This window comes from Chenopodium album, chromosome 5 (genome assembly GCF_948465745.1).
Source record: "Chenopodium album chromosome 5, dcCheAlbu1.1, whole genome shotgun sequence".
NCBI classification, from domain to species: domain Eukaryota; kingdom Viridiplantae; phylum Streptophyta; class Magnoliopsida; order Caryophyllales; family Amaranthaceae; genus Chenopodium; species Chenopodium album.
In genome coordinates this window covers 51,592,156-51,619,646 of record NC_137838.1, presented here as the reverse complement: position 1 = coordinate 51,619,646, position 27,491 = coordinate 51,592,156, and the positions used below count along the sequence as shown (strand labels likewise).

The 27,491-nt window shown below is 36.6% G+C and overlaps 1 protein-coding gene and 1 pseudogene across 1 annotated transcript; one reads left to right on the top strand and one right to left on the bottom strand.

The window, feature by feature from the left end:
* The first annotated feature begins 4,355 nt into the window (after positions 1 to 4,355).
* LOC145630733 (stem-specific protein TSJT1-like) lies at positions 4,356 to 8,942 on the top strand. The gene is made up of 4 exons (XM_081682908.1): positions 4,356 to 4,670; positions 6,050 to 6,290; positions 6,386 to 6,506; positions 8,517 to 8,942. Exons 1-4 carry the CDS (start codon positions 4,471 to 4,473, stop codon positions 8,705 to 8,707), a joined length of 753 nt encoding a protein of 250 aa, XP_081539034.1. The 5' UTR covers positions 4,356 to 4,470; the 3' UTR covers positions 8,708 to 8,942.
* A 389-nt stretch (positions 8,943 to 9,331) lies between these two features.
* On the bottom strand, positions 9,332 to 13,484 carry LOC145632893 (meiotic recombination protein DMC1 homolog; annotated as a pseudogene).
* Between the last annotated feature and the right edge of the window lie 14,007 nt (positions 13,485 to 27,491).

Genomic DNA, 27,491 nt, shown 5'->3' with positions numbered 1-27,491 from the left:
AAAGAATGCTTCCTATTTTCTTTCCTAATATTCATGTTAGTATCATTTTAGGGCTAGAGCTTTGATTTTTATTGCTTAGTGACATGCTAGGGTTTGTTATTAATCTTCTTTGTATCAGGCCTAGGATCTTGCTATTAATTTATGCTTTATTTTTAACATGATTATTTTAATTATGATGATTATGATTATTATTTTGATGATGGTTATTATTATGTTGCTTGATTATATTTATTGTTATTGCTTGATCACGCCTTTTATGCATGTTTAAAGGGAATTTGTATTTGTAATCACGATTAATAAGATAATTAATAATCTTGTTTAGGGTTAATTTGATTATAATTCAAGTGATCGCCAATAATAGATTTATTTGTGCATTAATATTCAACCAACATAGATAAACAGGTTTAGGGTTAAACCTATTGATTGCATGTTAGTCAGAAAGCGCACATGAATACGATTAGAATAAAGTAGATGCCTATTATTAGGGCGGGTTCAATTTCTTTTAGGTTGGAATTGTACCTTCATGCTCAAACTTCCAATCTTGGTTCCAGACCTATTGGAGTTGACGATCTCCTCGATCGTTAAGGGGTATAACCTTCACCTCGTGAACGGTTTACAAGTTCCTAAAACTTGTTGGCGACTCTTTTGCTCTATCTTCCTTCCCTTTGGACGCTGCCATGCTTTAGTGTATGATCACAGTGGGGTTCAAGTTTGGGGTAATGCTTGAAATATTCCCTACAAGTCCCCTACTCTCCAAGTGGTCCTCACTTCCCTTTTCATGTAATATTGACACTTGTAGATTTATTATTAGTTTGCTCATTTATTTTAATTTAGCTTTAAAATAAATTGTGGAATTTCATGCTCCCACATTGATGGGATAGAAATTCATACTCTCCCTCTTGCCTATAAATACCCATCTTGGGTTTTTGGGAAGAGTGCTTGAGTAGGATTTCAATAGAGCATTGCATTAGCAAAAACTCTTAAACTCACATAATACTCGGGTTTTGGTCGGACCCCGCTAACCTCGGGGTAACGGACCTAAAAGTTTGTAGTTGTTTTTGCGGGTGGATCTCCGTCGGAGGCTCTCGTATTTTCAGGGCTAAGCTTCTCAAATAAGATCCCAATTTGTTGGACGAAGCACGCGCCAAAGGTAAATTTCCTATTTTGTCCTTTTAAGTTTATTTATGCATTAGTGATATTATTTATTGCGAGTGTGATCCTTGGCTCGGGTTTTTCCGCGGTGAGTGGGACTCACCAAACCCTAACAGAAAAGTGAAAAGCAAAAAATCCTCGTTATATGGATTGAAGGGAAAAAGGAAAGGACTATGTTCATTAGGAACATAAAAAAAAAAAAAGAGGATGGGTAAAACCGTCTGCACACTTTTAATAAGGAAATTGTCAAAAAATAAAAATTCCTCGAACCAATTTGACTTTTAAAAGGTTATGGATTATGACTCGAGTTTTTTTTATTATAACCTCTATATATTTATACTCTTTACTTTTCTTCAATATGGGACTTGAGCAAATTTCTTTATTCAACAAAACTACTTTTTGCTAGCTTATTCTCACCAATTTCCTTCTTTTTTTCTTCTCTTCCCATTGCATTGTTTCATTTGTTCAATCTTAATCAATATTGCCTACTTTGTATAGAGTCATTCATCATCATTTAATTAATTCCCCTTTAAACTTAAAATGGGGTGAATTATGGATACAAGTACTAACTTCTCTCTAAAGTGATACTAAATAATTACTTCCTTTGTTCTTTTTTACTTGACCTGTTTCTTTTATCACGCTTGCCAATGCAAAACTTCAACGATTAATAACTTTAATTCTCCATAAGTAAAAATTATAAAAAATATATATTATTATAGTACTTCTTGAGACGAATTCAAAATATCCAGCATGAACATGTTTTTCCTTACAAATTATTCACAAAAGACGGTCAAAGGAGGAGTGGTGAATAGTGTAAAAGTCAAAGCGGGTCAAGTAAAAAAGAACGGAGGAAGTATTTTTTTAGCTATGATTTTTTAATTTTCATATTTATTTAAAAAAATTATGTGTTGCTAACAAGTTAATCGAGTCAAGTTAAACCTACCTCAATTAAATCGAGTTGAGCTAACTCAAGCCGAGTTTTGACCAAGCGTTGACCAATTCAATTTTGAGTTTCTCATAATCTGTTTAGCTCAATTAACACCCGTATTAGAGGGTTTGGGTGGGGACGAGGATCACGACAACAATAACAACAATATTAACTTCCTAAAAAACAACGATATTAACCTGATACCTGACCGAACTTGATTATCAATTGACTCAAAACCCGAAATGACCAAAACTTGACCAGATTATTAGTTGACCCGAATTTGACCTAACCCATTTGTCAGGTTTAGCCTAAATCGATTATGGGTCAGTTCTCTTTAGATTATTTTCAGTTCAGTTCCAATAAGTTAAATTAAGTTAAGTTAAGTTCAGTTCATTTCTTAATTTCCTTCTCTCATAAAATATTCAATTCAGTTCAGTTCAGCTCAATTCATTTTAGTTCAGTTAAGTTAAGTTCAGGTCAGTTTAGTTTAGATAAGTTAAGTTAGGTTAAGTCAAGTTAATTTAAGTTAAGTTAAGTTCAACTCAGTTCAGGCAATTAGAACATGCCCTACAACCCGGCCCGATTAGGACCCGTGATGTTTTGACCTGAAACCCACTTTAAATAGGCAAAAACTGTTTTAAAACTGACCAAATTCAACCCGACCCAATTAGGACCTGAACCGATAAAATCTGGACCCGATTAGGACCCAATCTGTTTTAACCCAAAACTCGCTTTGAATTGGCAAAACCCGTTTTCAAACAGACCGAGTTCAACCAGATCCGATTATGATCCAAACCGATTACAACTCAACCTGATTAGGACCAGATCCTAATAGAAACCGCAATAAAAAAAACCAAACTGAACCGACCCGATAATTTTTAAAGCCAACCCAAACCGACTCACGAATTATTTCAAACTATTATAACTTAAATCGATAAATCGAACAAAAAAGCGAAACGTATACCCGATTGATACCCTTATTAGTAACTTTTTCTATTTTTAAATTGTTTGATTTTATTTTTTTATTTTTTTGCATAGTCAATTGATTCCATTACATGAAATTTAGTTCTGCCTTTAATAGCAAACAATATTCTATGGCATCTAATACGCGTACAACCATTGTATGTTGTCCCTAAATACAACACCATTAGAAATTTGACACATCAATAAAAAATGGGAGAAAATTAAGAGTCAAATATAAATTAAATTTGATGGAACATGTGCCTATTATTTTAGCTGTACACATTAATTTCTTAACTAACCCCACTTACACATATTTTAGCAAATTCAGGAACTCAATTGCATAAAACTCCACGTGAATCAAAGTGATGCATTAAAATAGGACAATATAAGTGAAAAACAAAAGACAAAAAAGATTATCCACTTTTATCCTTGACAGAAAAGACATTTTTAAATATCCACTAATCCGTATTTTAAAGAGATTAGAGCAACTCCAATGGTTGTAGCTAGGGACTTGCTTGTAATTTTCAAAAGTCTCTAGCTACTAGCTTGATCATTTGAGCTAAAAAATACAATTAACTTGGCTAAGCAAATTTGCTTGACAAAAAAGTTTCCAAAATTTTTGGACATTAGTATATTAAAATACTACCTCCAGATCATATTATATGCAACTTTGGGGTATTATTTGTGAGATATAAAAAAATTCCAAAGTTGCATATAATAAGATCCGGAGGTAGTAATTAAATTTCTAGTGCTAATTGAAAAAGTCAAATTTATTTAATTAACAAGCTAGTAGATAACCATTGGGGCACAAAATAGCTACTCCCTCCATTTCATAATGTTAGTCTCGTATGGAATCAATCACATAAAATATGAAAAAAAAAAAATATATTTGAAATCTAACATTAAAGTACAACATAATTCATAATTAGTTTACCCTATTTAAATTTTTTTATTAGTAAAACACAAGTTATAATTGCATAATTTAAGGTAAAGATTTCCTTAATTAGTGTCATGTCATCAATCCACAAACAATTAATTTCAAAAAAATCAAGTTGTAAATGAAATATATTCAATATGGGTAGATTTTTTTGAAACCCGCCTAAAATAGTATATGAAACTAACATTATGAAAAAGAGGGAATATAAAAAAAGTTAGCTTGAAATCATATGTACATGACAAGCTTATTTAACAATTAACTTACCATTGAAGTTGCTCTTATCTATCTAATCCACATTAATTAGATAAAATCCATTTCACCCCTAATATCTCGCTAATTACCGGCAATCACGCTCCTACACTCAACCATAAATACTCATCGTATAACTCTCATTTTCTCTCTCCGTTCTTCTCCAACATTGACCAACTCTCTTCATTTAGACATTATCATCTTTCAATCGATCGATTTTCTGACAAAAAAATTGCAAAAAATGTTGGCAGTTTTTGATAAATCTGTTGCACAATCTCCTGATGAATTAAAGAGTCCAAACCCAGAATCTGTTTTTGCGTTGAAAGATGGAAATTTGGCTCAACATTTCTCATCTGTTCATCTTAATGCTGTCACCATTAATCTTGCTCAATCTGGGTTTATTTCTTATTCCAGCGATAAACAGAACCCTCTTCTTCCAAGGTTATTTCACTCTCTTTTCTGTTTTGTTGTCCTCATTTTTTTTTTCTGGGGTTTTATGTTATTTTTGCATTTGATTTTTTATTTTGTGTGTTTGTTGTTATTATTTATGTGATTGATTTGTTTTTGCACTTGGATTTTGATAATTTTATGGTTTTTTTTTTTTTTTTTTTTTTTTTTTGTTTTTATTTATGTGATTGATCATTTTTTGCATTTGGGTTTTTCAATTTTTATGTTTGTGTTGTCATCATTTATGTGATTGATCTGTTTTTGTCGTATTAATGTGAAGTTTTGTTGTTTTTAGGGTTTTTCTAAGCTGTAACCTAAAGTATTCGAGTTCTAAGGTGTAACATGCTTTTTCAAGTTTCTACTAAAATGTACCCTTATTAGTTGTATAAAAGTTATTTGAGAGTGTGATTTCGTGACACCAGTTTTCATTATTAGGGTTGCGGTGGCTAAGATTTCTTTTTCCTACCATTTCCTTATCTTTTTATCATCTTTCTATTAAATTTATACTTAACTTTAGGTGATGTGGAAGTCCCAAGGAGGGTACCATTCAGTAATGGTAGTGAGTTGAGGGGCACAACTTAGAAACGTGAAAAAGCTTGGGTACACCTTAGAAACTCGAATACCTTAGGGGTATAGCTTAGAAAAACCCTTGTTTTTATTATGCAAGGTATTAATCTATTTATCTGGGCTATCTTGTAGCATCTATCTTTTGTCGGAACAGCATGTTGTTGTTTTCCTGTAAAAGGGAAGTGTAGGGTCTTATTCTTGAAACCTTTTTTAATTCCCTTGTTTTTATACATATATTAGTTGTAATTGTTTTTTTTTTTTTTTTTTTAAATTGTGATTTGCGATTCAAAGATCTTAATCTTGATAAATAAGAAGTTTACTAATTTTGGGATGGATTTCTTTTGCAAGTCATTGTGTTCAGTTTGTGAAATGAATTAAGGAATAACATTTTGTACCTTCTCTATATCTTTATAATTGGGTAGCAAGTTACTTTGATGGTGTAATTAGAACCATCAATATGAAATTTTTTGTCTGGATTTTCTAAGTATGTTCTCTTTTAATTTTCTGATAGTCTAATGCTTGTCATCAATATTTTTTCTGGTTTGAGCTCTTGTATAAACTATTCCGAAATTTAAAATAATAATGAAATGCACCATTGCTGGTTAGGCTCCAATTTTTTTTTTGTTGAAATCACAGCATTAAGATGTTTTGATTGATGACATAATTCGTTTCAAAATTTTTGACTCTAACAAAATTCTGTCTGCTGTATTACCATTTTCTTTGCTTAGATTTGGAGCAACTAACCAGCATTCCTGTTAATGTGATGATTTTTTTGTCTATAGCTGATCTTTGTTTGGTCTGAACAGACTATTTGCTGTAGTGGACGATATATTCTGCTTGTTCGAAGGCCATATTGAGAATTTTGCTCCTCTTAAGCAGCAGTATGGATTGAGCAAAACAGGCAATGAAGTCAACATTATCGTTGAAGCTTATAGATCTCTGAGGGATAGAGGTCCTTATCCTATAGAGCATGTCATAAGAGATATCCATGGGAAATTTGCTTTCATCCTTTATGACAGTGCTTCAAAAAACTCATTTGTCGCTGCCGTGAGTTTTATATCTAAAGTTGAAATTGTCCCTGACTGTGGCCGCTGTGCTGTACCCAATCCTGTCTGAGCTTGCACAATTGATTTTTGATGCAGGATCCTGATGGGAGTGTTCCATTGTTCTGGGGAGCTGATTCTGAAGGTCATCTTGTTGTATCGGATGATGCAGAGACTGTTAAGCAGGGATGTGGCAAATCTTTTGCTCCATTTCCAAAAGGTGCAATCCGTTTATCATCCATCTGTCATTTGTTTCTTTTTCTAGTTGTTTCATGTCTTTTTTCCTGATGTTATGTCATATGACAGTGCTCTGACTTTATAGAAATGCAGCACTTAATTTAGTAGAATAACATAGGAATTGTCCTCACTGAACTCATGTGGTTAGATGGCTTGTTATGACTTGATTCTGAATTACAAGAAAGTAAAAGTAACATCCTATGTTAAAACTAGAGATTTTTATTTTTATTTTATTGCTACCAAGACTCTAAAAGTGTCAAAAATTGCTTTTATTCACCCTTCTTCCTTTTGTATCAAACATATCGGCCCTTACTCTCATCAATCAGAAACCTTTGGTGGACTTCACCCTCTGAATTATGCATCAATTAATTACAATCATTTGTGATGGTTGAGAGAATTCAGAGATAGTGGACAAGGGTTTAATCTATGCAGTGGTTGCGTCTGTATGGTGATCACTGGTACTTGTGTGTCTCCCTAGACCTATATTTGTGAATCTATATTTCATAGCCCCAGTTTTCCTACCTCTCATCATCTTATGATCTCCCATTTCCCCATTTTCTAATATTTTAGTGAATAAAGCAGAAGTATAACAATGATGAGTAGCGTTTTTTTGCTATTGATGATTAGTGTTGCTGAAATTTGGTTTGCATATGCTGGATGTTTTTAAAAGTCCCTTAAATGGATGGTCTTACTTTGTGAGACTGCAATTGTGATTTTGATGTCTTGGAAATGACCTTTTAAATGTTAAATCTATGGTGGATAAAATTTCTAGTGTGTGGTTTTTATCTGTCTTTGTGGTTTTAACTGTTGTAGAATTTGCATATAATGATTCAACTGCTGAATGAAATATCTTGGACCTTGAAAAAAGATGAATAGGAAAGTTTAAAATTTAAATACCATTATTCATCAGGAATGGGAGAGTAACATTTAAAAGAGTTTGCATATGTGTGGTATGCACAAGGGGTTAATGCTGATCTGAGACAGAAAGTTAGGTTAGATTTTAAAGAATGCAAAAACTTATAGGTCAAGTAGTACATGAATACATCTAGATCACATTACTGTAACCTACTTTGTTTCTCCTCGCAGTATCCATACTCCACAGTGTTCGAACCTATATAAACTATATATTTATTTTAACCAACAATAGTATTTTGTACAATATTTTACAGGAAATAAAAAATACTTGGATCAATATTTCTGTCTTATTTCTGTTTGCGTTAACCTCTTGAACACACCTTACAACTCTTAATTCTTCCATTCATAATTTCTACTTTCAAAGAACTACTAAAGTCCCTAATCAAATAGTTTGACTCTTTGTGGTAATGAGTAAAGACTCTTTAAGAGTTAAACTTAATCCAATATTATCTCCCACATGATAAAAGTTACTTTCACATTTTGATTTTTTTTTGGGTTCAAAAACATAATGACAAGCACAGATAGTGTTAGAAATTTAATATTTAGCAAATAATTCAAATAATGAGATTGATAATGACTTTCCCAATATTTACAAGAATTACTCACTCCATACATAAAGTATAAAAGTATATAGAACAAAAGGAAGAGTTTAATGAGGAAGAGTAAACCTTAATTTTCATCTCAGCATGATGCTTAATGAAATCTAAGAACAGAAGTAGAATGTAGACTGGGATGATGATATGATCAAGTTCTTTAACACCTATGAACTTTTTTTTTTTTAGTTTGAAGACCTATGCAAAAAGCTGTAAGCTCTGTAAATTGTACAGGCAATTCTTTCTTATTTTAATTATTTTGGGAACTGAGGGGAATTGTTGTTGCTTGAAGTTCTCAATGGCACTTGAATTTTGAAGGCCTTGGTCTTTAGATTAAATAGGGATAGATGGTTCTTCTGTCTGCCTACTCTGAGTTTTCAAAAGCTCCTTTTTTAATAAAATGTTTAAAATATTAATTTTCAAGTTCTGTTGACTTTTTTAGCCTTTGGATTGACTGTATTCAAACTAACCCCTGTTACTGCCAGGTTGCTTCTTTACAAGCTCTGGTGGGTTGAGAAGTTATGAGCATCCATGTAATGAGTTAAAGCCAGTGCCCAGAGTTGACAGTTCTGGTGAAGTCTGTGGTGCTAACTTTAAGGTCGATGCAGATGCTAAAAAGGAATCACTTGGTATGCCCAGGGTTGGAAGTGCTGCAGACTGGTCCTCAAACTACTGATTGACTTCTGATCGCAGATTCACAGGGGTTTTCTGATGTGTAATAATTTCTTGAGATCCCTTTACTGTGAATGACTATTACTAGGGCTTCTAAAACCATATGTAATACCAGCTAGGAGAGTTGCCTTTTATGCTGTACGAAACTGAAAGTCCTAGCTGTAGATATATGAGGAAATAATTGTTACAGACTATCTGTTACCTTCACTTCGAAATGTAATAGAACAAGTTTCACTGAATTACACTAGAGCTAGACCATGATTGCGCATGGTTTATCTATCCTCAACATCGTTCATCAATATTAATTTCGAATTTTAATAGCAATTTGGTTTACCCTTGCAAGATACGGAGTAACTGTTTTCATTAAAGCTGAAGTGAATTTTTACATGTTTGTTTTAGTTTCTCGCTATACGCTAAACATTTAGCTGTGCACCAAACAACTTTACAAATAAAACTATTAAGATGGCTTTTTTTCCCTTCAAGCTAATAAACTGACCGTAGATAATTATGTCTCAAAGAGTTAAAAGCTAATAAAATGGCAGTAGGAAAACCAGGCAACTTTTCCTTTGCTCTGTCTAGTATAGTGGTATCAGATAAATTGATTTGATTGTCTGCTAGGTTCACTGTTTCAGTCCTTTGCATTTGCGATTCCACCTGGTGTAATCTTAAATACGTGCTGCTGTTAAGGTGATAACATATTTAAAGTACTGTGATGAATGAGCATTTGTGATGATGCAGAATGTTTCAATATGCATTTATTAGTACCACCACAAGTATCAATAGTAAAAGGTATACTGGTAGATTTGGGGCGTCAAACACCTTGCAGATTCGCTGTTCGCCTTTTCCCAACCTGAACATCAACCTTATTGTTGATGCATGGGCTAAGACATGACCGCCTGCTGGTTTCTTTGGGTTCGTAACAAAAACTCCTCCTGCTGGGTCAGCAATAACTGCAACAATATTTGACACGTTAGCTTGGAGTAAAATGGTTTAATAAGTAAATTAGTTGAAAATTTCTTACATAATAATCCAAGTCAAATTGGTTACAGACTTTTGAAAAATAGCTCATGAAAAATGTACCTTGATTAGTGAGAAATACATCTATGTTGAATTCTTCAGCAATCTTCATCAAATGAGAGAGCATTTGGGCCAGTTTTTGCTAAAAATGCAATTTAATTACATCCATATTATAAATTATGCAGAAAAAAATAATGGGGAGATAATTCCTGAATCCATCCACATTTTAAGTGTTTTCTGGATAGTGTTCAATAAAGGAGACTGTTTCAAATCTTTCAACAAATTACCTGTCACTCTGCAAGCTCTCCTCTTCCAGAGAAATCCACTCGGAATAGAGCGATGACAGAATCTACAATCTAGGGAATCCAATGGAAAAATGATGTTAGCCAAAAATATTTGACAGGATTTTGCAGGTAATTTCGTTATCGTAAGTTGTGAATCTCACCAATAATCGAAAGGGTTCCTTAGCCATTTTTGCTGCCAGGCCAAGTAGGAGATTGTAGTGATATTCATATGTACATGCACGTGCATATATGATCTTTAAAATTTGAAAGATATAAATTAAGTTGCTATACACTATAAAATTCAGACACTAAATCAAGGTTCGAGGTTGCTTTTTACGTTGTCTAGGACAGCAGCAGCATCCAACCCAAACCTTTCAGCAATTGGCACAATACGATCAGGTCGACTGTAGTATAGCAAGTGAAGAAAAGACTTTTGTAATATGTACTGCGCAATTCATTTGCAGACGTTTTAAATCATTTCATTACAGTACACCAAAAATAAATGCAATGACAATAGAGGATACAAAGTTCCTTCAGTGTCGATGTAGGCAACTTTCCCATTTCCTCCTTTCATGCCCGTCGGAAGCTGCATTTCAATATTGCAAAATAAATGAAACTAGATGAGGCCTGTGTGACGTACGGTTGTTAGTATTTTTTTCAAAAAAATATTTTTCATATTTATGTGATTAAAATTGTTATTATATTAAATTAGTTTTAAAATATTAGATATAATTCCTAATCTCGAAAGATAATATTTTGTATTTAATTAATTTAAAATTCCATTCGTCAATTTGCTTACGTCGCATTTGAATTATTTAATTATAAAAGAAATTAATAATCTCTTATTTAATTGACTACAACTTAAATTTATAATTATACATGACGCGCTAAGAAAATTAAAGCCTACGAGACTATCTAAAAGACCAGTTTAATTTGAGACTTCTAACCTGACGAAAATCAGGTCACAAATTTACATCAAATACACACAAGGACAATATATCCTTCATTAACAGAACACGTGTGAATCCATTTCTTACTCGCTTAAAAAAGCAATTGAGATTATGCTAAGTTGAAATGTTCTCTGGAAGGGACTTATATGTTCACTATTTTTTCTGGAAGGACCTTATATGTTCAAAGTGGTCTAAAAGGACCTTACAAGTTTGTTTTGTTGTCTAGAGGAACCTTGACGCCGGATTCCGACGTTTGACTTTTTTACACCGGCGTTGACTATTTACGTGACTCTCACGTGACTTAAAAACTACCCTCCCTCCTATTTTTTTCCCCTATTTGCCCAGATTTTTTCCCCAAATTGCTTCTCTCTCCTCACGAACTGGGGTTCATCAATTTAATGAATTGTGTTCCTTAAGTTTTTGAAGAAATTCAAGCAAGAATCTTTCGATTAATCCCTTTTCGCAGCAGGTAAGAACATTGCTTACGGTTTTTTTCCCCAAATCCCAATCTTTTAAGATAAAGTTAAATTGTTTGCAAAATTCAATTCATGAATCCAATTAAACAAATAATTTCCCAAAATTCAACATTAAACAAATATTCAATTCATGAATCCAATTACCAACAAGTAATTCAACATACACGCATGCAACCAAACAATTTTCGTTCACAAAAAACAACATCGCAAAATACTCCAAAAATCCTAATTTTTGTTTGCCATTTACAAAATTAAGTTCAATTTAGTTGATTTACCTAGATTTATAGATTTTTTTAGACAGAGAACATAAATTCCTTGCCACGTTTTGCCCCTTTTTCCCTTTCGCCATTGGAGACCAAAAAAAGAAAAAAAAAATTGAAGTACAAATGCGCAACTGAAAATGAATGAGAGAGAAGAAGATGAGAGCAATGAATTCTAGACTTAATCTTCACTCCTTCATTGATTAATGATTATTCCTCAAAGAATACCAGAGGAGAGAGAAATTAAGGGGATAAGAAGAGAGAGAAAGTAGAATGGTGGGAAAAAGGGGGAAAAGAAATAAGAGGGGTGGTAATTTTTTAAGTCACGTGACTAGTCAACGCCGGAGTTAAAAAGTCAATCACCGGAATGTGACGTCAAGGTCCCTCTAGACAACAAAACAAACTTATAAGGTCCTTTTAGACCACTTTGAACATATAAGGTCCTTCCAGACAAAATAGTGAACATATAAGTCCCTTCTAGACAAATTTTCCTAAACTTAATCCAGATTGCTAAGTTGCTAACAACCGTATAGCTCAGAGAAGTCAAAAGCACTTCTTCTACTTCCATCACACTGCATTCCCAAATCCCAACAGAAATAGTCTTAACCAGTGAATTTTTCTTATTTAGTAAACTGATCTATATACAGATATACTGCCTACAATACCCGTGTAAAACCTTGAATCTGGCATAAAATAAAAGGTTTACCTGTATCACGAGACGCAGAGGATATGTGCTAGCTGAGTTTTTCCAGAGCTGACCAGAATTATTATCAAGCAATGAGGTCAGAAAAAGAAATAGGCAACTCTTCAATAGTCTCAACATGAAATGTTATCACTAAGCTATTAAAACCAAGCAAATTAGTCATCATTTCAAATTAAAAGGCAACCAGCAGCTATTTGCTAAGTGAAATTGGTTCAACATAATCAGAAATCTCGAAAATATTGCCACAATAGTATGGGTCCTCACCGGAATTCTCCTAATGTTTCAGTAATTGCTGATGTTTCGATTCCAACTTTTCCAATGAAGCATAATTAGAGTGTTAAACGTATAAATGAACTGTAATACCAAGATTCTAATGATTTGAATAAGAAACCAATGACTTATAATGATCAGAAGAGCATATAGTCACCTCTTAATAATTCATCTAATGACTGGCTTCCAGTAATTATGCGAACCACATATTTTCTCGATTGCAAATGACGATTATGATCGCGTTAGAACTAGTAAAACAACTAAAACTATACAGTCTGAATTCAGAAATATAAATTTAAAGAGAACATGATCATACTTTGAGTAAAGCATCACTTCCAGTAATGTAACCATAATTCTGGATAAATGCATAAGTTAAAGCACAACATTGCTATTTGATTAGCTTCAATAATTGAATGATTAAGATTTCAGATTGCAGTACACTTACTACTATTTTCTCAGCAGTTTCGCATATCTTATCAACTTTGGCCTCAGACAACCCTTTAATTCCAGTCAAATTCTTCACACACACGAAAATGGAAAGATAAATTTAGAAGTTTCAAAGCAAATTGTGTAATTCTGAATTCAAAATCTAAGTAAGAAAAAGTTATAATAAAAATGATAGAAAACCTTCTTCATCTGCATCATCAAGCCATTACAAGTGTATATTCTAGCATCTTGAAGCTTCTTAACATCTCCAGCATTGATTCCATGTGCAGTCACTAGTGAAAAACACTACAAGAAAACAGCATAATTGCGACGGAAAAATTCCGTCGGAAACTATGAAAAATCTGTCAGAATACCTTTTGTAGGAAATTGACCATATTCCGACAGAAATTCCGTCGAAAACTTGATTTCCGACGGAAATAATTTTGTCGGAATGTAATTTGACCTTAATTATATTGATATAAATTAAACTAAACCACATTATATTATAATAAACTAAATTAAACTACACTATGTGTTAAATTGTGACTCAAAATCTAGTAGGATTGACTTTGAACACATATATCTCTCAAACTACAAGAAATTTTGAGGTGTTTCAAGTTGGAGGTGATAACTTGTTTCAAGAGCTTTCCAACGATAGGTCATATGCCCAATTCTAATAAGGAACGAGAAAGTTATGACCGTTTTACAAAAACCTAACGAAGCTGGAAATTTGCAACGAGGCTGCGAGCTATAGCTCGGCCCTATGAGGACTTGGGGCATGCATGAGCTAGCTGCCAGGCTATAGCTCGGTAGTTAGGTTATTCTAGGATAATAGATGGAATATTTCCTAAAATTATATCTTTTCTATGATGACTATTTGAGTATACTTGGGGAACATAACAATCTTAGGGTTTTATATATAAGGGTTTCCTTATGTTATAAAAGGACCCTTTAGTCGATCAATTAGATCATACCTTTTTTGAGCCATTAGATTTAGGACTCCTTGTATTATTCTCTTGTTTCTTTCTTTATTATAGTGAAGAAGCTCTCGAATCCCTCACCCATGGATGTAGGTCTCTTTTGACCGAACCACGTAAATCCTTGTGTTCTTTGTTTATCTTCTTTATTGCTTTTCTCGTTCTTATTTTTCATTGATTTGTTCCGCATTAATCAAACACAATTACACCCTTATTTCCTAACAAGTGGTACCTAGAGCCAAGGTTTTAAGGTCTTAAGGTTTAGGTGTTTACAGATTAGTTTGATTAAATTATGCCAATGAAATTTGATATTGAGAAATTCGATAGGCAAGTGAACTTTGGCCTATGGCAATTGAAGATGAAAGCCATCTTTGTTCAAAGTGGCTGTCACAAGCCTCTTGAAGGTGTATCCAAGAAGCCTTCGGGCATGACGGTGGATACATGGGAGGAGATCGATTTGAAGGCTCTTTCAGCAATTCAATTATGTCTCTCTGATGATGTTTTGAGAGAGGTTGCCAAGGAGATGACTTATGCGGGTTTGTGGTTGAAGTTGGAGTCACTTTATATGACAAAGAGCGTGACCAACCATGTACTACTCAAATCTAGACTTCTTGATCTTCGTCTAGAAGAAGGTAAACCGCTTAAGTCTTATTTAGATGAATTCTTCTCTATTATTATGGATTTGCAAAACATCGATGTTGAGATTGATGATGAGGATATGGCTATTAGGTTGTTGTGTTCTTTACCCCCTACGTATAAGCATTTTCGAGATACTTTATTGTATATTAGAGATGATTTGAGTTTGGAGGATGTTAAGGATACCTTAACCCAGAGAGATTTAATTGACAATAAGTCGGTTAATAAATCTAATAATTCGGCTTAAAATAATGCTTTAGTTGCTCATGGTGGTAATAAGAATTTTGGTAAAGGAAAAGTTTGTAACTATTGTCATGTGAAGGGTCATATCAAAGCCGAGTATTGGAAAAAAAAGAAGAAGAATGAGGAGAAGTCCAATGAGGACAAATCCGAAAATATGGTCAACAACGATGATGATTATGATTATGCACTTTAGGGTTACGAGCTTTGGGGTTGTGATTTCTACGATCTCTTCTTGATAAGTTCCCCTTTGACATCTCTTGGTAAAACGAGAAACTGTGTGGATTTTTGGTATGGAGTCTATGATAGATTGTTTTTTATTTTTTTTGTAATAAAGTAGCAATCTTGGTTATGCATTAGATTTTGTTCTAGTTATGCTATTTCTTATCTCAATTTTGGTACTTTTGTGATTTGTTAAGTACAATTGCAATTTTGAAATTCTTGATGTAATTTTTATTTTTCTAGAATTGCTTAAGTTTTTTTTGTTTGATTTTTTTGAGATGATGAAGTGTTTGAAGAGAGTTTGGTCAATTCTGATAAGCATGCTTGTAGACACCTAAAAATGTCTCCCCGAAACCAAACCCGATAATGAACAATCTTTCACCGCCATTATTGGTCGGGTTCAGTATTTAATCCCGTGAGTGCTTACAAAATCGTATTTAATTAAATTCAGTTTTTAATAGTCCATGGATCAGTCTTGATGTTTAGCCAAAGCATAGTTTATTTTTTATTTTGGCCCAAACTTTTTATTTATTTTATTTTATTATTTTGGCCCAAACCTTTTTATTTTATTTTATTATTTTGGCCCAATTAATAAATAATAAATAAGAAATGACCCGAAATTATCAATCGGCACTTAAAAAGGCTGAACGAAATTAGGGAAAAAATGAATTTAGATGGAAAAATGGACATAGAGTTTCCCGCATCACGGCAAAAAGCACCACGTCACGGGGCACAATGCTGCGCCACGGTGTGCATTCCCGTGACACGGTGCCAGTGCTGTGTCACGGGGTAGCTCCGTGTTCTTTGCGCGTAAACCCTTCACGCGTTTTATCTCCCGTAACCTAATTATTTCCTACGTCACTCTATTTTCCTCCATGTCATGGGATTTTCCCCCGTCTGACGGTGCCTGGCACCGTGTGGCGACGTTCTCTTCCGTGTCGCGTGTTATTTTTTAGGTTTTTTTTTTTTTTTTTTTTTTTTATATCTTTTTAGGGTTCTGTGTGTTTCCTCTACTTATTTCCCTATAAATACCCCCTCATTTATGATGTACGGGGTATCAATTAATTCTCTTTTTCTCTCTTCTATGCTCTAGCCTAAACACTAGCCTATCCTTCTTCTTTCAAAATTCCCTTTTCAAGCACTCCAAGGAGTCCATACTTTACTCGAGGTTCCGTCCTTAAGCCAAGGCGTGAAAGGTAGAAATGTTTGAGGGTTTGGCCCCAAATCAACTATATTTAATTTAATTTAATTTAATTATTGCTTTATTATTTTTCCTTGAAGTTATTAACTCGTTTATTATTTTATAGTTGCAAGCAAACAGAATCAAAGTAAGAATTATGTTCCTTTTATTTCTATTATTTTTCTAACGATTTTATATTGTTGGATTTATTGTTAAATTGCTTGTAATATTGATGTATATTCTATTATATTTATTGATCACCATATTGCATGTTTAAAGGGAATATGTAATTGATAATCATGCCTAATAAGATAATTCAGACAACCGATTTAGATTCCATTTTAATCTTGTTATTAATTAAAGTGATCACAAATATTTTAGAATTATGTGTTGCATTAATATTTAACCAATTTAGCATAATTATAGTTTGGAGAAAATTTAATATTTTGTTTGTATGCCTTTAAGATTGCAGGAATCACTTTTCACTATAAGAATCGAGTAGAGGCCAATACGGGCGAATGTAACTCCATGACTCACTTCGTACCATCATCCTCAATCCTCCTTTCGTGATTCCGTACCATATGGAGTTAGTAATCTCATGGATTATGAATGGGGTGTAACCTTCACGGGCCAATCGTTGTTGCTTCTTGTTGTCCCTTTATCGTGGCCTTTTATGATCCGTGAACGGTTTACAAGTTCCTTAAAAACTTGTTGGCTGCTCCCTACTTTCCTTGTCCCTAATCGTATACGTCAATTCCCAATTCCTATGAGTGCCAAGCATATTCACAACATGCTTTTAATGTAGGTACACTTCAAACGACGCCTACAATTTGGCGACTCCACTAGGGAGGATTCTTGGTTATTTATCGATTTGAGCGATCGATATTTAATTAGATGAGTGGATGAAACTTGAAAGATTCTTGAAAAATATTCCTGTGATTAATTTGGCATTTTTGCATAAGCATAGACGTTTTAACGTCGCATTTATGTCTATCCCGTAGGAAAAATTAAATAACTTGATTGCAAACGAAGGAAAACAAGGCACGATTCAGATTTTCTAAATGTCGCGCCATGGCAGATGTTGCTGTGTCACGGCGCCGTACACCATCACACGGTGTGCAGTACCGTGACACGGTACATTCTGTCGTGACGACAGTCTTTAAATCCGTCCGGTGGCTTATTTTCTCTTCTCACAGTCAACTTCCTTCGATTTTTCTGAAAAAACGTGTGTGTTCTACATACGTCTTAGCCCCGGGGGATTTAAGCTCTATCAACCCAAAAACACTCATGGTAATAAGGGTTCATCCGAGTTATTAAATCCACCCAAACCATGGAGTCGAGTTTGATTTCATCATGAACTCGCGGAGCCGCCTGTTGGTATACACCCTCAAGGGAGGCTGCCTTGCCAACACGTCCAAACTCTTAACCATGGTACCCTTTTGACACCCAAAGCTTGACCAATAGTTGAACATAGATCTTGACCTTAAGTTGCGAACTCTTTTTACATCATCGTGACTAAATGCTACGTGCGTGGTTTATTTGGTGCTAACCCACATGTGTTTGTTCATGACCGAGGTTTTCATTTCCACATAGTAATTAGTGCGGACTTAAAATTGATTAAAACCTGGAAATTACGCAAATTTAGGCCTGGAATTTTTCACCACGTCATGGCAGGTTTGCTGCACCACGGTGTTCAATTCCGTGACACGGTGTAATGTCCCGTCTGACGGTGCACTGTATCCTGTCACGACAGTCAGCACCGTGACACGGTCCCCAGGAGGCTTGTCCAGTCAGTCTTTTTTGCTCCTTGTGCGTGCTTATGTGGTTTGTATGTCTAGTTTGATGTCATGTCTAGCTGTACAGTCATAACACGTGTCCATAACCTCACTTAATCACTCACATGTCGTGTCAAGTTCACACACTTTTCCTTTAGTTGTGCACCATTTTATGACCGTACTTTAGGATGGTCTTGTGTCATTTTTTGCTTCGTTTTTTTTTCGGAGTAAGTCAAATGGTATCCTCCCATACATATTTTTTTTAGAAAATAAAGAAAATTTCGGAAAAAAATTGTTTTTTTTCTTTTCCGGATGGGTCAAGGTTAAGTCTAGTCATTAAAGGTGTGTTTGTTTCGATGTCACAACACTTGGTCAAGAAGTAGGGGTAGATTGTTACGGTTCGAGTCAATACCTCAACATCCTCTTATACGAAAGAGGCGTACAAGGAAGCAACCATAATCATCCCCACAAAGTCCGTCTCCAGTCTACTTTCAATCAATGGCTACTAAGGAGGATATTGAGAACATCAACAGGACCATTGAGATGTTGTCTAACATGATGCAAACACTCACCACCAGAGTCAACACGGTAGAGCAAGACAATAAAAACAATGTCACTGCCACTGCAATGGACAAGATCAAAGAACATATGAGTAAGATCTCTGAAGAATTCACCTATGTGGAGCAACCTGTCACCTCTTCGTCCATAAGGGACAAGCTTCCCGAAAAGTTTTCCACTGCTGACATTCCCAAGTTCAAGCCTACCGATATTATGCTGTTCCACTTGAAGGATTTTTCTACGACCATGGATCTTAAGGGATTAGATGTGACACTCTTCCCTACTGTGTTCCCTCTTTCCTTGGAGCATGCCTGTCAACAGTGGTTCTACTATCTGGAATCCAAACATGTTGCAACTTGGGAGGATGTTACTGAAAGCTTTATGAACCATTACAAGTGTAATATCCAAGCCAAGACTTCTGAACGTGAACTTTCTATTCTCAAACAGAAGGAGAATGAAGGATTCACTGCTTATCTAAGGAGGTGGAGAGAAACAACTGCACTTTTGGTGGATCCTCCCAAGGAGAAAGTGATGGTTCACCTATTTATTGCAAATCTGACTCATAAGTACAAGTAGCACTTAGAGTTTCTGCCTTTGAATACCTTTGAAGCTGTGTACGATATTGGGATCAATTTCGAAGATGAACTGATGAAGAATGCTGGTAGTAACAATAATAACAACAACACTTGGAAAAACAAGAAGAACGACACTCCTTCTTCTTCGTCTTCCAAGCCCAATAATGCTACCAACAATGTCAATGTCAATGATGTGCTAGCTCTTAATGCTCCCCCTCAGATGCTGCTTTTGATTGCTTGCATAGTCAAGAACTGAATATGCCAATTGGACCTTTTCCAGAACCTCGATCAGAGAACATAACTGCTAGCTATGACCCCAATGCTCATTGTAAGTTTCATCAAGGCAAAGGTCATACTATTGAGAAGTGTTGGAGGTTGAAGGATGCAATCCAAGACCTAATTGATGCTAATCAACTTCCTGTCCCTCCAGGGGGCAAGAAGCCCAATATTCAAACAGGTCCCCTTTCAAACTGTGAATGAAGTCTATACTGTGAATGAACCTCTACTAGAAATTGTATTCATTTCAAACTGTGAAGAAGTGAATGGAATTTGGGATAGTGACGACGAAGACGTCTATCTCAGAGATATAGCCTGTTCATCTCTTAGCACTAGTGAAGATATTTGGGGAGACCTTGAGGTCAAGGTTCTCACCAGGAATGGACGGTTGCAACAACCTAGTCCACCTCCACCTCCACCACAATCACAACCAATAGTTGATCCCATCGACCCGGTGAACAACGACGTGATCAAACAATTACAAAGACTAAGGTGGAAATAAATTTATGGAAACTTTTGGCCACCTCACACGAGCATCAAAAGGCTGTGATGAGTGCTTTGGTGAAAATAGGAGGTGATAATGGTATGACTCCTCAAGGACTGGTTAGCTTTCTCACTACCGAATTACCAAGTACCAATAATCTGATTTTCTTCTCTAACAAGGATTTTCCCCCGGAAGGGGACCAATATAACAAGGCCTTACACCTCATTATGGTATGTACGCAGATGAATGTTCCTATTAGCCTGGTTGAAAATGGCTCTGCAATCAATGTATGCCTTCTCCGCACTGCAAAGAAGTTGGGCATAAAGGATGAAGAATTGATCCCCTCCACTCAAAAGATTCGTGCTTACGACAATACTCGCCGTCAAGCCGTGGGTACTATCATGCTAAATATAACTATCGGAGCCATTGAACGTCGCACCATGTTTCAGGTGGTGGACATTAAGGCTTCTTTCAATCTGCTGTTAGGTCGTCCTTGGCTTCATGAGCTAAAGGCGATCCCATCGTTATTTTACCAAAAGGTGAAAGATATAGTTGGAGGGGTCCCAATTACCATTGATGCCTCCCCCATGCGCATTCAAGTTATTGATACTCCCATTGTCCATGTCGAACATGACGAGGAAGATGAAGATCTCTGGGCATTTTCGTTGGACGATGTTCTCATAATCGAAGAAGAGAAGTGTCACCTCGACATTAATCCTTATTCGAACACCTATGTTTATGCCATTATGAAGAAGCAAGGGCATTCCCCTGGAATGACCCTCGGACTCAAAAAGAAAATGGCTAAAATTTGGGGCCATCCTAGTGCACCTGAGAAGGAAACCTTTGGCTTGGGATTCAAGCCAACAAAAGAAGATATGAAACAAGCTCTCCTGAAAATGAAGGCTCGCAATAATGCTCGAACCATGAAGACGGAAATGGCCATGGATCCATACCCTTTCACTCTCAACAGCCAGTACATCAAAGAAGGGGAAAACTTCCCATGCTATGAATTCCCTGAGCCTTTTGTCCACAATGGGAGGCGTGAGCCAGGTTTCAAGATGTTCCTTGATTGTGACTTTGTCGACGAAGGCGATGAGTGCTTAACAACTGAGAAACCAGCCAGTCCAAGCTCTGATGATGATATGAACATTAATCTTCTTTTTGGACTAGAAAAGAATGAACCCAAGCCTGTCTGCAACGACGATTCTGAACTCATTCAAGCTGTCATATCAAGAAAAGATTTTGACTCCTTTGAGTTAATTGTCCCGGTTGATGATTTTTCTAAGGGATGGCGCAAGCGGTGAAGATCACTACGCCAAATGGAGAGAAGTTTGAAGTGACCGCTGGAGAATGTCCTATGTTTGATGAATCTGAGTTGTCTGGGTCCGAGTCCAAGTCTGTAGATGAGTCTTTAGGATCTAAGGAAGACCCCCTTTTTGTCATAGAGTCTAATGTAGTTCTCCTTAATTTTGAGTCTCTTGTTGAGTCTCCTCTTTCTATCCCAAATAATTCCGGCGAGGTCGCAGCTGACCTTACCCTCCTTGATGTAATGAGCAATGAATTCAATGAAATGAGTACCTTTGCTTACGATGCGTGTCATTTCCCTAACCCTGATCAATATTGCTTTTCTAATTATAAAAATGACAAAGAAATAATAAAAGCAATAGAAGAACACGAAAATAAAATAGCAATCATCGAAGATACATAAACTGTTAATATTTCCAATGATACGACTATTAAAGAAGTAAAAATTGGATTAACACTAAGTCAAGACGAACATAAAGAGCTAATTAACTTGCTTAGTGAATTTGTTGATGTATTTGCTTGGTCATACCAAGATATGCCAGGAATCGATAGGGATATAGCTCAGTATACGATACCGCTCATCCCAGGTATGAAGCTTGTCAAACAAAAGTTGTGCCGTATGAAACCGGATGTGGCTCTCAAAATCAAGGAAGAAATCAGAAAGCAATTGGCTATAGGTTTCATCAAAGTATCCAAATATCCAGAATGGATAGCAAATGCGGTTCCTGTTCCGAAGAAGGATGGAAGGGTCAGAATGTGTGTTGATTACAGGGACCTCAATAAGGAAAGCCCAAAAGATGGGTTCCCTCTACCTCACATTAACATTCTGGTCGATAACATAGCAAACCATGCACTCCTATCATTCATGGACGGCTACGCTAGATATAATAAAGTATTAATGGCCGAGGAAGACATGGAGAAAACAACATTTATCACACAATGGGGTACATATTGCTATACGGTAATGTCATCCGGGTTGAAAAACGCGGGTGCCACCTACCAAAGAGCAGCCACATCATTATTACATGATCTGATGCATAAAGAGGTGGAGGTTTATGTTGACGATATGATCGTCAAATCAAAAGATCGGCCAGGTCACATCATTGCACTTCACAAATTCTTTGAGAGACTCCGCAAATATAATATGAGGTTGAATCCAGCAAAATGTGCATTTGGAGTTACATCAGGCTAGCTACTTGGTTATGTGATCAGTTCTCGAGGAATCAAAATTGATCCCACAAAAGTCAAAGCAATCATGGTCATGCCACCACCCAAGACTGAGAAGGAGATTCGGGGTTTTATCGGAAGATTGCAATATATAAGTAGGTTCATATCCAAACTCACTGCGATATGTGAACCTATATTCAAGAAGCTCAAGAAGAACGTTCCAGTTACATGGGATGAATATTGTCAAAAAGCTTTTGACAAGATCAAAGAATACTTGGAAAACCCACTAGTGCTAGACCCAGCAATGCCTGACTTTCCTCTTCGACTCTACCTTACGGTCACAAGAGAAACAATGGGGGCAATGCTAACACAGGAGATCGAAAGTAAGGAAAATTTAATCTACTATTTGAGTAAAAAGCTTCAGGGTTATGAAACCAGGTACGCACCACTTGAAAAGTTGTGTCTTGCACTCGTGTGGGCTGTGCATAAATTAAGACATTACATGCTCACTCATACAGTGCATGTTGTATCCAAGATGGACCCTCTCAAGTATATGTTCGAAAAAGCAACACTCAATGGTAGATTATCGAGGTGGATAGTCAACCTCGCTCAGTTCGATGTAAAATTCATACCACAAAAGGCTATTAAAGGTTCTGCGGTTTCTGGCTTCCTAGAAGATTTCCCACTAGAAGAAGTTGAGAAAGAAGAAGAGTATTATTTCCCTGATGAAGATCTACTCATGACCGAGGATGATAGTTGGACGCTCTATTTTGATGGAGCTTCGAACCAAAAGGGTTGTGGTGTGGGAGTCTTTCTCGTATCACCCAAGGAAGAACACATTTCGATTTCCATGAAGCTCGACTTTGATGTCACCAACAATGCTACAGAATATGAAGCATGCATCTTGGGATTGGAAACAACTGTGGCCCTTGTTATTAAGAAACTCAGAATCTACGGCGACTCATCACTAATCATCAATTAGATCTCCAAAAGGTGGAAGGTGAGAAGTGAAAGTCTCGCTAAGTATCAAGCTCTTCTGGAAACTCTCACGGAGCAACTAGATGAAGTGGAATATACATACTTGCCTTAGAGAAGAAAACCAGTTTGCCGACGCACTGGCTAAATTAGCATCAATGGTGCAAATTCCAACGGACACAATCATAATGCCATTGACCATAGAAAGAAGATATGAGCCAGCTTATGTTCACACACTTGATGATGAACAAGAAGCACAAGAAGAAGATGTAGAGCCATGGTATACAGATATCCTTAATTACGTGACGAAGGGAGGATACCCTCTTAATACTAATAAAAGGGCACACCGTGCTTTGAGGCTCCTGGCCTCACAGTATGTGCTCATCAAAGGAGAACACTACAAAAGGACTGCTATAGGGAGAAATCTCTTATGCATAGCAAAGACTGAAGCGCGCAAAACCATGGAAAACCTTCATGGAAGAATATGTGGAACACATATGAATGCTAAAATGTTAGTCCAAAAGATTCAACGACAAGGTTATTATTGGACTACCATGGTGAGAGATTGTCACGAATACGTCAAGAAATGTATGAAGTTTCAAGTCTACGCAAATTTGCAGCACGTTCCACCTTCGCTAGGAACATCAAGGAAGGTGACTTAGTGCTTAAGGCACTTCGTAAAAATGTGTTAGATCCAAGGGGAAAATTTAGACCAAACTGGTCAGGTCCATACATTGTTAAATCCATTTTGTCTGGTGGAACGGCACAATTGGTATACATGGACGGTAACAGTTTCCACAATTTAACCAACTTGGATCAACTCAAGAAATTTATGCCTAGTTGCATGGGTTCATGACCCGATAGAGCTTCATTTGGCCTGATTCCTTTTTAAGGATACGTAGGCAACCCCTCAAGGGGACCCGTCCACTTTATAAAAAAAAAATCCTTCCTCAGTTGACCAAGTACAACACATAAGATAGCAAAACGAAGCTAAAATCAAGAAAATCCTACAGCAATAGCTATTGCGCCAGTTCATCATCCACCGCGCCCCGGAAGCAGCCACCGCGGGACGACAGAATACCCCATGGCATGGAAAAAAAAGTGCCATGCCACGTAGGCCTCAACCGCGCCGCGCGAATGGTTACCGTGTCACGGCAATTTTCACCGTGGCACGGTGGTTTTCCAAAAAATAAAATATAGCAGATAATCCCGGCGTCACGGTATTTTCCAGCGTGACGCGGCGGATATTTCTGTGGCGTGGCAAATCTGGACTTTGAAAATTCTTTTATTTTATTGTTTTATGAATATTTGTTCGACGATTGTTATTATTCTTTCATTGCGTCCGACTTCTGGACTTGGATAATAATGAATATTAAAAAAAATAAATAAAAATTTAAATCATATAAGCAAAGCAATATTGATCTAATCCCTCTTCACTTTAGGAAAGTCCTTCTCCTTTTCAACTAGGCCAGCCTTCACCATTAATGTGTCTTTTGTAGCCCAAACCATCACACCCCTAGTTGAACTTTCACCCCCTTCACCTTTCTTAGAATTCTTTGATTGCTTCTCTCTATAAACCATCTTTTCCTTACCCTTTCCTTTCACATAATTTTTCTTTTTAAGCATTATAGGAGTCTTAAACTCAATTCCTTGTGTTCTTGGACAGAGACGATCTTTTGGAGGCGCCTTCTTACTTCCAAGACGTCCCTTCACATCAAAGTTGCGTGATCCGACTTGATCCCTTCTATTCTAGGATTCAACCATGCCTTGTATGAACTAGACAAGGGAGGAGGAGCTAAGTTACTCGCAGAAATGGTCCACAAAGGTCTTCAAATCCAATAAGTCACGTACTTGTGAACATTACTTTCATGCAATGATACTTCACGAGGACTATCGTTATAGCGTGGAACTACTTGTTCAAGTACATACTATCGCATCAATTGAGAAGGACAATAAAAAGTCAACTTGAAATATTAGGAACGCGACAATACGGAGTATCATGCCAACCATTCTCGTAAGCCTCCACCAAGGCACCACCCACCGAATGGAAAATTCTCTCTTTGCAAAGAAGACCTTCCAATCATCATATGACATGTTTGCAGAGTAATTCTTCTTCCTACGGACTAGATCATTGGGACTAGACCTGGCAAACAAGTCATTCAGGTCGGGTTCGAGTCGGGTCAATTCAGGTCATGTCAAGTTTAGGTCAGCAAATATTCGGGTCAGGTTCGGGTTAAGTCGAGTTGATTCGGGTTTTGGGTCAAAATCGGGTCAGCACTTCGGGTCAAGTTTGAATTGGGTCAAGTTCAAGTCAGGTCAAGTTTGGGTCGTGTCAATTCGGGTCGGGTCAATTTTTAAGATCAATTTTCGGGTCAATTTCGGGTCAGGCCAAATTCGGATCGAGTCGATTTGGGTTGGGTTTATTCGCGTTAAGTTTGTGTCGGGTCACCAAAATAAATTCACTTACAAAAATAGTTGGAAAAATAAAGTAAAATCATTTAAAAAAAAAAAATCATGAGTACCTATTACGTAGGAAATAAAAAAGACCTAAACTAAGTAATTCATTATTTCACCCTATTCACTTAGGATTCGGGTCAATTCGGGTCGGGTCACTACAGGTCGGGTTGGGTCACTACGGGTCGAGTCGATCTGGGTCAATCAATTTGGGTTAAAATTGGGTCGGGTCACTTCGGGTTTCGGGACATGTCGGGCCAGGTCAATTTCGGGTTTTGGGTCAATTTCGGGTCAGGTCATTCAGGTCAGGTCACTTCAGGTCATCGGGTCATGTTCGTGTCAACTCTATATTGGGTCGGGTTCGGGTCGGGTCGGGTTAGTTTTGGTTCGGGTTGTTTTTGGGTCAATGATTTCGGGTCAACTTTCGGGTTACGGGTCGGGTCATTCGGGTCGGGTCAATCTGGTCAGGTCAGGATTGCCAAGTCTAATTGGGACCATATTTTTCAATATTGTCGGGGGCTTCAAAAAGTTCTAAACGCTCCATCAACCAAATCTACAAAATAATAAAAAAAAAAGAAAAAAAATCAGTCGGAAAAAAATAATGCAGAAAGCACCGTGACACGGTAGAATGCACCGTATCGTGGCAAACATGTACTGTGACACGGTGCCTACTATGTGTCACGGGGGCTAATTGGAAGGCCTTTTTACCTGCAACAATACTAGAGAGCCCTTCTTGATGGCTTTCCGGTCAGCTTTTGCTTCATCAAGGCCACGACAAAGTTTCTCCAAGGCAAGGAGGCATAGAAGATCTCCCAGATTCAACATGTTCAAGCATAGACTCTAAACAAGCATGTCCTACTCTACCATTTGCAAATAGAATCTTGCTAAACATGTAAAAAATACAAGCCCTTCTACGGTATAGATGATAAGACTCAGAGACAAGACGATTGAAATACAAATTTGCAAGCTTTTCTAAATCTACTTCATTACCACACACAATATTATTTAAATATGGATCTGTCAGATTCATATGGTGTTCAAAGTCTTGGTAATAATACTCATGTAGGGTAGACATTGCTGTTTTGGGGGTTTTTTGGATTTCTTAGGATACTGGTCACGCTCTCCTGGCAATGAGACGGTCCAACCTGCAAAACAACGAATATTCCGGTTAACGAAATATTCGCCTCCGATGATCAAGTTAGTGATCGGAACGGAAAAGGCTAGAGAGAGAAAGTAGAGATAAGTTGGAGCTATTTAATGCTCTGTTTTTTTGTAAATCTCCTAATCCACCCCTCCCATCATAAATGGTTGGGGTATTTATAGGGGTGGGACTCGTGCCCCTTTCTAGGGTTTGTACCCAAGATTTACGTGACGTGATTGGCTGCGCAATCAGTGAATGCCACGTGTTACTTTGGAGGCGTCGTTTTGCGGCTTTCATTGATGTCTCTCGGGATTTGGGTCTTGACGTTATTTGGCCCGTTTTGCGTGCTGATTTAAGGGGAACATATGCCCTAAACACGTGGCATCTTCCCGTGACGACACGTGTCACCCTCTAACTGGGCCACGTGTCGCTACGGG